The sequence below is a fragment of the Bombus impatiens genome, unplaced genomic scaffold, assembly GCF_000188095.3.
Source record: "Bombus impatiens unplaced genomic scaffold, BIMP_2.2 scf_0235, whole genome shotgun sequence".
In the NCBI taxonomy this organism is placed as follows: Eukaryota; Metazoa; Arthropoda; class Insecta; order Hymenoptera; family Apidae; genus Bombus; species Bombus impatiens.
The window spans coordinates 1,068,118-1,080,867 of record NT_176654.1 but is presented as its reverse complement, the minus strand read 5'-3'; the positions used below and the strand labels follow the sequence as shown (position 1 = coordinate 1,080,867).

The 12,750-nt window shown below is 36.1% G+C and overlaps 1 protein-coding gene across 1 annotated transcript in view; it reads left to right on the top strand.

The window, feature by feature from the left end:
- The window catches only part of LOC100742592 (tyrosine-protein kinase Drl), a 103,400-nt gene that overhangs the window by 28,366 nt on the left and 62,284 nt on the right, over positions 1-12,750 (top strand). Inside the window, exon 2 of the mRNA XM_024366790.2 lies at positions 9,806-9,933. Within this exon, the coding sequence (XP_024222558.1) occupies positions 9,806-9,933 (128 nt within the window). The remainder of the gene's footprint in view (positions 1-9,805; positions 9,934-12,750) is intronic.

The following is a 12,750-nucleotide window of genomic DNA, read 5'->3' as shown; positions in this document are numbered from 1 at the left end:
CCGAAACGAGAGCTTTGTTGTATATCCTGTACAACAGTAAAAAGCCAATCGAAACAATCGAAAATGAAATATTAGCCCAGAGGCGCTATTAAAGTTGGTTCGTAGAAAATCCGAACGCAGCGAATATACATGTAGTAAGTTCGAAAGAAGAATCGAGGCACTTTCTGAAAACAGCCCTCAGGCAAATAGAAGATAGTGGTAATGTATATCCTAATTAAACAGGTAAATTGTTATGAAATTTTTATTCGTTCTGTAAATACAAAGGGAAGAATAAGGCTCTGTAAGAACCATTACAATTATCAATTCGAACGAAGCGTCAATTCATACGTACACGTACACGTTTTACAGTGTAACATAACTTTACGTAGACCGTGTAAGATACATACACGTTTCCATTAAATTAATGCAACGTGTAGTGTTCGCAAAGACAGGCGCCACGCGAATCTACACGTAGTCATATCCGTACGTTTCAAACTCATTTTGACGTTGCATCAGACTACGATGCAACGTCGATCTGCATGCTGCGCTGATTTAATTTAACACACTGTGCATTGCCAGACTCAGATTTCCAGTATCTCTTGTACAACGAAATTTCAATTGAAATTTATATCAAATGTTTCGTAACTTAAGCTGATATTTTACGTGAAACGTAAATTGGCAAAACGCTGCTTAAAAATAGCAGAGATGAAACGAGCAATGAAACTTATTAAAAATTGTATAATATTTTAAATACAATGGTTAATTGTGGCTTCGTTTATATTTGTGATGATATTAATATGAGAAAATATGTTCCCTCGAATATCGTGTAATTTAATAACGCATTGAAAATTTGATGCTATCATGGTGTCAGGAAGCGTTAAAGAGACGTTAGTATTACAATCCGAAGGTAGTATTTAGGACCTTTAGTAATATGAGACGATAATAATAATAATAATAATAATAATAATAATAATAATAATAATAATAATAATAATAATAATAATAATAATAATAATAATAATAATAATAATAATAATAATAATAATAATAATAATAATAATAATAATAATAATAATAATAATAATAATAATAATAATAATAATAATAATAATAATAATAATAATAATAATAATAATAATAATAATAATAATAATAATAATAATAATAATAATAATAATAATAATAATAATAATAATAATAATAATAATAATAATAATAATAATAATAATAATAATAATAATAATAATAATAATAATAATAATAATAATAATAATAATAATAATAATAATAATAATAATAATAATAATAATAATAATAATAATAATAATAATAATAATAATAATAATAATAATAATAATAATAATAATAATAATAATAATAATAATAATAATAATAATAATAATAATAATAATAATAATAATAATAATAATAATAATAATAATAATAATAATAATAATAATAATAATAATAATAATAATAATAATAATAATAATAATAATAATAATAATAATAATAATAATAATAATAATAATAATAATAATAATAATAATAATAATAATAATAATAATAATAATAATAATAATAATAATAATAATAATAATAATAATAATAATAATAATAATAATAATAATAATAATAATAATAATAATAATAATAATAATAATAATAATAATAATAATAATAATAATAATAATAATAATAATAATAATAATAATAATAATAATAATAATAATAATAATAATAATAATAATAATAATAATAATAATAATAATAATAATAATAATAATAATAATAATAATAATAATAATAATAATAATAATAATAATAATAATAATAATAATAATAATAATAATAATAATAATAATAATAATAATAATAATAATAATAATAATAATAATAATAATAATAATAATAATAATAATAATAATAATAATAATAATAATAATAATAATAATAATAATAATAATAATAATAATAATAATAATAATAATAATAATAATAATAATAATAATAATAATAATAATAATAATAATAATAATAATAATAATAATAATAATAATAATAATAATAATAATAATAATAATGATAACAATAATAATAATTAACGTTGTAAATAAAAATTGTCTATCGGTTGTAATCCTTCTATGTTTAATTGTTTATGACTTCGGAATACGTCTGCAGTTTGTGTCAGATTGAAATGAACGCAACCAGTCGAGATTAGGTAGTAAGTTCTAACGTATAATACTTGCAATTTCGAAAACAAGAAACAGTATGAGGAAGAATATCGATATGAATGTAAGTAATACGCAGTAACACTTCGGAATGTTCCAACCATGGAGCAGCGTCAACCAGAATTGCTAATTCGAATTAAACTGTTGGCGTTCGCGTTACCTTGATGTAACTTTGCGAAATGCATCGGGATCGTCTAACTCGGTCTGAGCATTTAAGATGCATCCACTCCCTCGACATTAGTAGTCCGCAGTGAGTGCCAGTAGTGGCTGCCTGTTCATACGGCAGACATGATTTTCTACTTAGCAGTGGCAGAAGAGGCAGCCATCGACGCTTCCCCGAGTGGAACCCATAACCTATCTTCTTGTTTCCTACCCTCTTGCCCATATGCCGTCTCGAGTCCCGCGGGAGGAGAACAGGGCCACCGTTTTTCCGCATTTTTCCTTTCGCGATCTCAAACCCAAATTGATAGATCGTTCCGTGACCCACTCCGGAGCCCGATCGGTACGTACTTGCGAGGAATTTGCGTAAAACTTGCGTTTGATGGATTCCACTTCGATACTATTACGTGGGAGAACAAAGACGCGCCATGGAAAATCCTGTAGATAGACGGCTTAAAAATTTCTCTCTTTAATACCAAAATGATATATCAAAAGATAGAGTTTCTTATTTGCGACAGTGTACAATGTGCATTGTACACGTTCAATCCTTTGCGCTTTGTTTTTTGCATTTGTACAGTTATCAAATTATGTATGTATACGTGTATCTTCGATTTAGAACCAATTACCGTGCAAGTTATTTTTAACAATCATTAATTAAAGGTATCGTTGAACTAGTAACTAATCACACACAACACACGGTAATTAGTGGTAATCCTGGTTAGTGGATATCTCTACTACGGCAATCAATTACGATGACGAGGGTGCAATCTTACTTTGTCTGCTAATCTTACCAGATAAGAACATCCACCCCATCTCTATTAAGCTGCTCAGGCGCCGCGCTACTCTCGCAACGGCCAATTCTTATTCCTGGCAAAGACAAACGGATTCTTCCAAGATAAAAGCATACGAATGGAAGGTTGAACAAGAAGTTGCCATAATCTCGGTAACTTAACGCGAGCGAACGTTTCATAAGAGGACCGGGACTTGATTGTGTCCATTTGTTGCTCGCTCGAAGCCGCCATTGTGGAACTTAATCCACCTGAGTTAGCTGCACGTGTTCCTCGAGGGATCACCTAAGATATATCTTGTTGAAATATTTTCTTGGCCGCACGAACACATCCTCGCTAGTGATGGGCTCAAGTACGTCGCAGGTAGGTTCAAACATTGGCCGTCTAGATTCGAACGTGTACAAGCATCTCGAGAAAGAGATTTCTCTTAAAATCGTTTCTCTCGACATCATCGAAAGCCACTAAATTTTCACGCATTATCTAATTCTACAGCCTCGTTCAATAATTGACTATATCCACTAGAATATGTACCGCTTTTCAGATTCCTATGACTCTTCTAGTATCGAGGTACTTGTAAGCAGATTTTCGAAACTTGCCACTGCGACGTTCGCAGTTGGGAAATAGCTTACGAAGATCGGATACTTGGTACATACATCGAATGATTCATATTTATGGGGATGTAATCGCCAAGTATTTTAGAAAGCACTATGCACCATGGATATTTCGTGTGTTCTTTCATATCGTGCATTCGTATGCGTGCAATTCCGTGCAATATCGCGCAATTTCGCGCAATTTTGCATTTTCAATTTTCCATTTTCTCAGAAATACCTAAGAAGCGTTGGATCTGATTCGGATTCCTAACTGGGATCGAACTTGATCCCATCGCTAATCTTCGCGTCCCTTTGGTGTACGTGGTGTCGCGTTCCACGGTGCTGGAACAGTGCCACGCGATCACACATTTTTCCCCCAACTGACTCGCGCCACCGTTGCATCTGTACGTGCAGCAACCCCTGTTCTTACTTTTACGCGTGCTGCATTCCTGCAGGTATTTCCGGACAGATCCAGTTGATAAACTGACGTGTAAATATGTCGACGATTTTGCATCGAGCGTATCTCGAGGCGCGGCTACTTTGGTCGTGTAAAATCCGCTCGAGGCTAAATGAAATTATAAAATTCAGACAACTCGCGTGTGCCAAGATTTAAGCTTCGATCACGGCAAACTTCTTTTATGAGGCCTCGTTTGTCCTGCCGTGCAATACGCGTTCGTATAAAACGTCTGTGAATTCATTTGCTGTGTCTTGTACGTTGCGTTGCGTAGCAGCTTCGTATTATTTTCGCAAAGTTAACTCGTGTTGGAAAACAGATGGATCGATTTACATGATCTGAGAAAGAGCCTTTGAGTACGAATTTCTAACGCTGATTAGAAAATACGACTCGTTCAACCACGGCTTTTCGTTTTCTATGCCTATCGCGTTCATCGATCATCGATTTAGGCATGTAATTGTATGTGAACGTTAGAAGTGTAAATATCAGAAATAAGGATTAATTTAGGAATGGTTCGATGCGAACGGTGTTGTGCCGATCGTGCAAAGAGCAAAATTCATCGTCGAATACGTCAGGATAAAATGGAAACGCTAGCAGATTAATTCGATCAACTTGATGCTCGATGCGGTTTAATATTCGACAAACTGTCACATCGGAATCTCAGTGTTGGTCTTTCTGTTAGCAAGTGACGCATCACGAAGTAGAAAGTTACTTAATCCTCTTATTACGTTTATCTTCGACTACGCCGCCTTAAATTTGCTCACTAATATTTCGCTGTACTCGTATATCCGGAAAATGTCAAGCTAATTATATAGAATACCGCGTTATAAATACGACTCATTCCAAGTTATACGATACATCGAGCTTGGTGCTCGAGATTCACAGCTTTTCGATGGAGATTACAAAGATTTCGATCGGATCATTTTAATAGGTACATGCATTAAATTTTAAGATATACGCACTATCTTTACACAACACACACGAGAAACGATCTTATTTAAAAAATAAAGAATAACGTTAACCTGCGCGTGTACGTACATTCAAAGTTCAAACTATCACAAAATTACACGCAATTAAAATTTCTTCAATATTTTTCTGTACAAATGTATTTTTTTGGAAATTGTTGCTAAAATAGTTATATTAATTGTATTATCCTCTACATTCACCTTGTATCCACGTTGTATCTTGTATATATCGCATACATATATACAGTTCCGTTCGATATTTTCTTCATTCATGTTACGTTTTCACGTTCTGCAATAAATCACGGAACATTATGAAGGTTTTTGTAAGATAACGTTACTTTCTTTCAAGTTTTCTTCTTGAAATATCGATTCGGAAACTTCACAGCTAGATTTACTACGTGCAGGATATGAAACGTGATCTTTTTGAAGAAACGGCAGTAGTAACGGTCTGTTTAAAGTCAGACTTATTCTTAGATCTGTAACAAACAATCGACTATACTATTACAATAGTATATTCGGTAGTAGTAAATTAATATTTTAATAGGAATAGAAAGATATCACGAACGATTGTTTTAAAGGAAAAGAGAGTATTTAAAATAAATTCGAACACAGCTTGTAGAAGGTATCATACGTACTTGAAAGATATAAAATTTCTTCGCTTAAAATTGTTTCAGCTTGTCAAATGTATTTCTCCGCGTATATTTTTCCATCGGTAGACAGCGGATGTTTATGCAAATTCATATTTTTAGGAATATAATTTAAAAAATAGGACTTGGACATTGTAAATATTTTCGCGTATTATGTGTGCATTCTACGTATTATCTGTACCATCAAATTCCGCGTAAAAACTAAAAGTTTAATTCCCACGTTTGATTAAAGATGTATTATCGATATCTAATTGTTGCGGTACAGAATAATTCTACGATACAGAATTCGCAAAGTCACGACGCCGCGTGTTGCTCCACAAATTAGCACCTCCAAGCCTGTCAGATCACCACTCTATACAATAGAATTCACTCCTAACGAACCAGTAGTTTACTCGCGACACAGTCTACAATTTTGTAGCTTAAGTTGCTTCCTGCAGCACTTTGTGCCTGGGTGACACGACGATTATAAGACGCAACAATTTCTCGGCACGCTATAGGTAAACCTACTGAGAAATAGCTGATCATTTAAGTAAAACAGTTACCTAAGAGCGATGGTGTACGTGTACGCATGTGGCCGATAACGATAACACTGCACCTATTACCCGCCGTGTTAACTTATTCGCGAGAGCAGCGAACGTTCCGACTAATGAATTGTCAAACGACACGAAACGGTGTTCTTCTCCGAACAATGAGAAGTCTTCGAACGCTTCCTGTCTCCAGATGCTGATGCAAGGTTCACGAATCGATGAACGCGCGATTTGCTATCGCTAAATGCCGAAACAATACGAACAATTTGTATCCTCGAACGAAACCTACACTCTCCGACCGACGGAAGGACAAATGATTTTTGCTTTACGTCTGCTTGGAGACAAACGAATTATTCGCTCTGATCGCTGAGAGACGTTTACGAATGTAAAGCTCTATCCAGACTGACTACTCACCGATATTCGACTGCATAAACGCGATCGTTGAGATATGTCCAATGGAAAAGTTACAGGAGACTAGCCTTGTCGGACTCGACCGAGCTCACAAGCTCCAAGCGAAAATCTCCAAAACATGCAGCCTGGCTGGTTTTCACCGAACGCGAGAAAAATCCAGTCAGCGTGTTCGCTGGGTATCACTCGTGTAATACCGTGCGACGCCGTTGGTGGAAGGAGGATGATCGATACCTAGACGAACGTGAGACAAATTAGGTAAGGATCGCAAAAGTTCGTTCGAGCGATCCTCGACCGTTACGCGTCGCTAATAATACTCGCGTTTATGGTACTCTCGGCTATTGAGAATGTGACGGACATAGGAAACGACGATCTGAAAATTCGAGAGTATTCTTCGTGTTGTAGACGGGGCAAGGAAAGACAGGATTACTTAAAATAGTAATATATAAAAGTAACTTTATCAAAACTCTACATTTCAAAGCTAATCTTGAAACTGGACTCGTAACTGCATTCGTATCGTAAGCTCGATATAAATCGTTGCACTCAACGTAAATCCTGTCGTTTAAACTGCTTAAAATTATTCTCGCGGGAAGCGTATCCGATAACACTGTTCACTGAGAAATATCATCTGATTCATATTCTACGAAAAGACAGTCCATTCGGGACGTGCTTTACATCGACCAGATTTTAGAATCGTTTTTCTCCTTCGTTCATCCCTTTCTCCCCGGGAATGCACACGTATTCCAGATCCAGAATATTTCCTACTCTTAAAGGTATCTTATCGCTCACCTTTTTCTCCTATGAGCGCAGCAATGTGCGAACACATACGCGTGTATACGAATAGAGATGCATACTTATTCGAAAGGGCTTGTCGCGAGCTTGATATCGAATTGCTTAGTCGTACGTGAAGCCAGACGGATGACGTACCGATCGCCCGAGGAAATTCAGATCGTCTTGTATCTATTCTGTCTACGAGATTTTCCGTGAAAGAGACGGGAAACGTGTGCACGATCCAGCTTTCCTTCGGAAATTCGTAGATCGCGATCCAGAATTCAGAAGACGCGCGACGAACGGGAGAACCGAGAAAAAGAAAAAAAGGAAAAAAGAAAATAAAAACGTGGAACACCGAGAGAAGAAGAGGATGGATTCGGGTGGATTCGCGTTACAAAATCCGTCTGTGAAATACCCACGGTTATTTCGCAGTGTATACCCTCAAGATACGATCTTATCGCGTGGCAAACGTAGCGACGGTAATCGCTGGATAAGTTTCTACCAGGAGCGGATTGTTTGCGAAGTGATAGTGTCAAGGACGCGGGTTGGAATCCGCTCGAGCGCCCAGGATCGTTGTTGCCGTGGCTTAGAGATAAAATGAGACGTAGATTAAATGTAACGCGGTATTCTGGATAATTACCACTCAGAAACTGAAAATTGAGCTGCGCAACTTTTGAACGCATTATTTACCCTTGTCGTGTAATTACACGTCACGGTGTTAGATTATACTTGGCTGGATAGCAGAACTACGGGTGATTTGTTACAGCCTTTTAGACGACACCTTGTAATTAACGTTCGTACTACGCGTGTTTCGTGGATACCGGTAAGCCATTAGTTTAATACTTTCGGCTTGTACGAGCTTTGGGTACGAAATCGTATTTTATCGGTAATCGTAATGGTCTTGAAATAATAAACGTGATTTGTATTTTACGTGTATTTCTAGGTGGACGATAACACGTTAATAAGTGAAATATTTGTAGGGGCTTTTGATAAGGATGGCTCTCAAGATCAAACCCTATCGCTTAAGGCGAGTAAACTATTGAATAAGAGAATATAAGGTAAAATTACACGACTCAGACTATATACGTCTTCGTACTAGCTCTGCTCTCTTTTTTCTTCTTTTTCTCTTTTTTTCCCGCGTGGAAGAAACCTTCGTAGGACCCCACATCCTCAGGCAGGAGGACGCAGAATAGTGCCGCATTACCAGTCCTGCCCTAGTCGCGTCTTATGTTAGCCTGCTTAAGACGATCCAACTTCATTTATCTAACCACGACTCACGTCTCGTATTTCCTTATCAACGCATACGGCGAATATAATACGACGCATATGTTTCAAAATCAACCGTTTTTAGGAGTTAACTGGTTCCTTAAAGTTAATAATCCTGTTGTTATCGCACTTTCCTGTAAACTTCTATAGAACACAAACAACGCTAGTTTTTCAGTTCGATAACATTTTTTATATTCCTAAACCATCAACTTTTATTTATATTTCACCCCTATTTCCCTTATACCCCTATTTCATGTTCGTTTTACGATACGAATGTTTTTGATTCCGCAACATCAAACTCTGGACCAAACTGTTTCTCACAAATAACGTAATAATTAGTTTATTATTAAAATATTGTTAGACATTATTATCGACGGTACGTGTGTGAAATGTACGTTTCTACATAATCATTCTCAAACGTTAGATCAGTAACTTTTGTAATATTTCTCCTAGTTCGAATTTCTATTTTAGAAACCATACAAATATTTTGATTATTCGTGAAACTTTGACAACGAGTTTCTATAATATCGTACTTCTGTCACAAATCGTATTAGCCGTCGATATATTATGCACGTTATTAAAAATTTCTTCGCTTCTTCATAGAAATTGGTAATGTAAAATTAAACGGATGATATTAAGTCGTGAAATGCGAACTTGGAAGGAAAAATGTTTCGCATGTACCGATCTGTACAACCAGTAACATAATACAACGAAAATAAGATAGCCCTAAAACTTTAATGAAACTAGGGAAGCAATTTAAACTAAAATTTATTACAACTTGTAAATTTGATAACGTTCTCCTCGTACTTATAACTTGCTCCGTGTGTAGGAGGTATATTTTAAACGGCATTCTGGTCAATGTCCTCGGCAAGGGGAGGTTTACACGTGTCCTATGATCGGTCGATTCACGAAGACGAATGTACTTAGAACGGAAACTTTCGCTCTATCGTTGGTGTGTGGCTGGTATTGCCTCTTCATAATTGATCAACCGATCGATATGCGTTGCTGTTTTGCTTTCAGGGCTCGAAGCTGAGTTATACTACGTCAGGGAAGGAGTGGTTAATACGTATGCGATGAATTTCGTTGTGCCTGTGCCTGCATACATCGCGGATCTCGAATTCTCTTGGCAGAGTCTTGCCGGACATTCAGTATGTATAACGATAATAATTATATCGATGGATTGTATCGATGTATTACGTTTGCACGAATCTTTGAACGAATGCATGAAATCGTATCTGAAAGTTGACATAGACTAATATTCGTTTTACGAACAAGATTCGCAATGCGGATAATAATGCGATGCCATTTTCAAGACAAATAAAATATCTCCGCACCATAATTTCGTACGTTGAGAAAATTGCAGTTATTACTCTTTTAAAATTACAAATCGCTTCATCGCGAGTAGGCTGCTGATTTTTATGCGCTTACGGAAGATTTAAAGATGCAAAAATATAAAAATATCCGAGGTATAATATTTGTTTTATCATTTACTAGGTAAGGTAATTCTTTATTAAAATTCATTCTTTTAATCATATTGATCAAGGTTCACGGTTTAAGCAGACGTAGCGAACGCAAAGTACATAACAATTACTAACAAATTATTTAGAACATTATTATCTAAAAACTGTTCTATTTATATTACTTCGATATCTAGCAACCGTTTTTAATATTTTTATTCTTCCAGACGTTTATTGCATATTAAACGCGTCTGCTAATGTACCACGATCGCGAATAGACGTACGTTACAATCATTGTTTATCTCTTAAGCTACGCGTATAAAATTCTCCCTTTCTCTCTGTGCTTTTCGCTCCAAATGTACCGGACTAAATTTTCGTTAGTCCAAAGGTAACTAGGATATTTAGGTGTGTCCAGAGTCTAGACTTGGACAGTTCGCCACATTCGTTTCAACGCACGACCCTTCCTCTCGTATCCCGTTTCTCATCCGCTTCCTCTCGCGCACTCGTGCTTTATCTCGGTCCTCTTGCTTTATTCGCTAAAAGAGATCCATCCATTGTGGGTGCAGGTTATAACTGCCTTTCAGGATACGACTAGAGACACGCATAACGGTACACGTAGCCTAGCACAGCCGAGGAAAATGCTCGCACCGGCCATTAGCGAGGTGCAACAATGCGGAACAAAGTAAACACGTGACTCGGTCGAAATGGTAACTCACGGCATGCTCGTTTACGTTCCCGGGACCGGTTGTAACGGTTCGTCACGATGGTTCACAGAGGCATGAGGAAAAGGGGTGAGTTTGTCGAGTGGAGGGGCTACACGAGGGCTGTATCAATACTCTATCAATATGAAATACAAACAGGCAGTATTCGAGGGGAGTGGGAGAAAGGGTGGCTGATACAAACCGTGCGGTTCAGTTTTGCATTCCCTTCGGTCACCAAGGAAACCGAACGCGCCGTCGAAACCCTCCGAAACCCTCTGAAACGAACAGCATCGAGGAAAACGCGGAAAGTCGTGCGCTCTCCCTTTCCACCTTCCTCCACCTCTCCTCTCCTCTCGTTCCTTGCTTTCTTACCCCCTGTGTCGTGGAACGCTAAACGTCAAGGAAATCGAGCCTACGATACGTGCTTATCGTTAAGCGGTTCGGTTCTCGTGAATTCCGTATTAATTTCTGACGAGGGGTTGCTCGACTTTATTGCCGGACGTAATTGTTGGTTTAGCGTCTTGAATGTCGAAGACGGGTTGGCAGCCCTTATTAATGGTAATTGATCAGGATGTTGTTTAACCGCGCGGAGTTGCGTGTTCCATGGAGGAGGCAATTAAACGAACGATAGGAATCGTACAATCGTTGGACGATTATCGCCTCGTTGATGACGCCTTTGCCAGTGTTTACCTGGCAGTTTTAATTTCAAACATCGTGTTTCAATAAGCGGACTGGTGTAATGGGAAGTTTCGGTTGAAATTAAATTATTGTTTCATCAGGCAAGTAACGAAATATAGCTTATTTTGTGAAACAAGTTGAAGAGCAAAGTGCATAAACGATTTTAAAGTAGCGGTATCATAAATTGTTTTCGATTTACTTATAAATTGTGTTAATTAAATTACTTGGTAACTTACAATTAGACAAGGCTTTCATAATGCTAACAAAAATAATTTCTATTAATTAACGTCCATGTTACGATTAATACTTGAACGAATTCTTTTCGACCAATAACTGTCTATAGAGCGGAGACCGTTGAATATAGATAATACGAAGTTTTTAATGAAATCTGATCCTATATATTTCAGAGGACGATATTCCGAGTAACTTTTCCCTATACGTGCTACTATCGCCCGGCTTTAATTTTCGAGATATTTCAAGATCGGTTTTAAATTTGGGCCAAGTAAATTCGGTCCAGATACTGGATCAAAAGATAACGTTTATATGAAATTTTATAATATATTATTATTCATTAATTGGGAACACTTCGGTGATAATATCGTTGAAATAAAAATTCAGCGATACACTCGGCATGACGCTGCTCTTTATTCATTCTGGAGTAGACAGTAGCCGTCCAGCAGTACTAGCGTGAGATAGTTTTCAGTGAATCTATCGATATACGAAATGTTGCTCTGCGTCTTGTTTGTCTGTTCGTCACGTACATACCAGCGCAACTAGAATCAGCAGATATGTATACATATCCTCCACGCGTAACCTAACGATAATCACGCACGATGTCAATTTTTCAACTACCTATTTATAAATGATAGTAATCGAATTTACGATACACTCGGAAAATCGCATGAAATAAAAATGAGGTCGTGCTAACTTTACCGACTGCCTCACGAAGCTGTGACCGTGTATTAATTGAACCCAACGTGTAACCCATTGATTTATCTTTTTCTTATTTATATCAAAGATGATCAGCATCGATGAGTTAAGTCTAAATTGGGATATATAAAAATGTGGCCACCTGTATGCCGAAATAAAGCGTAACGGAAACTAAAAAAAAAAAAAACAAAAAAAAAAA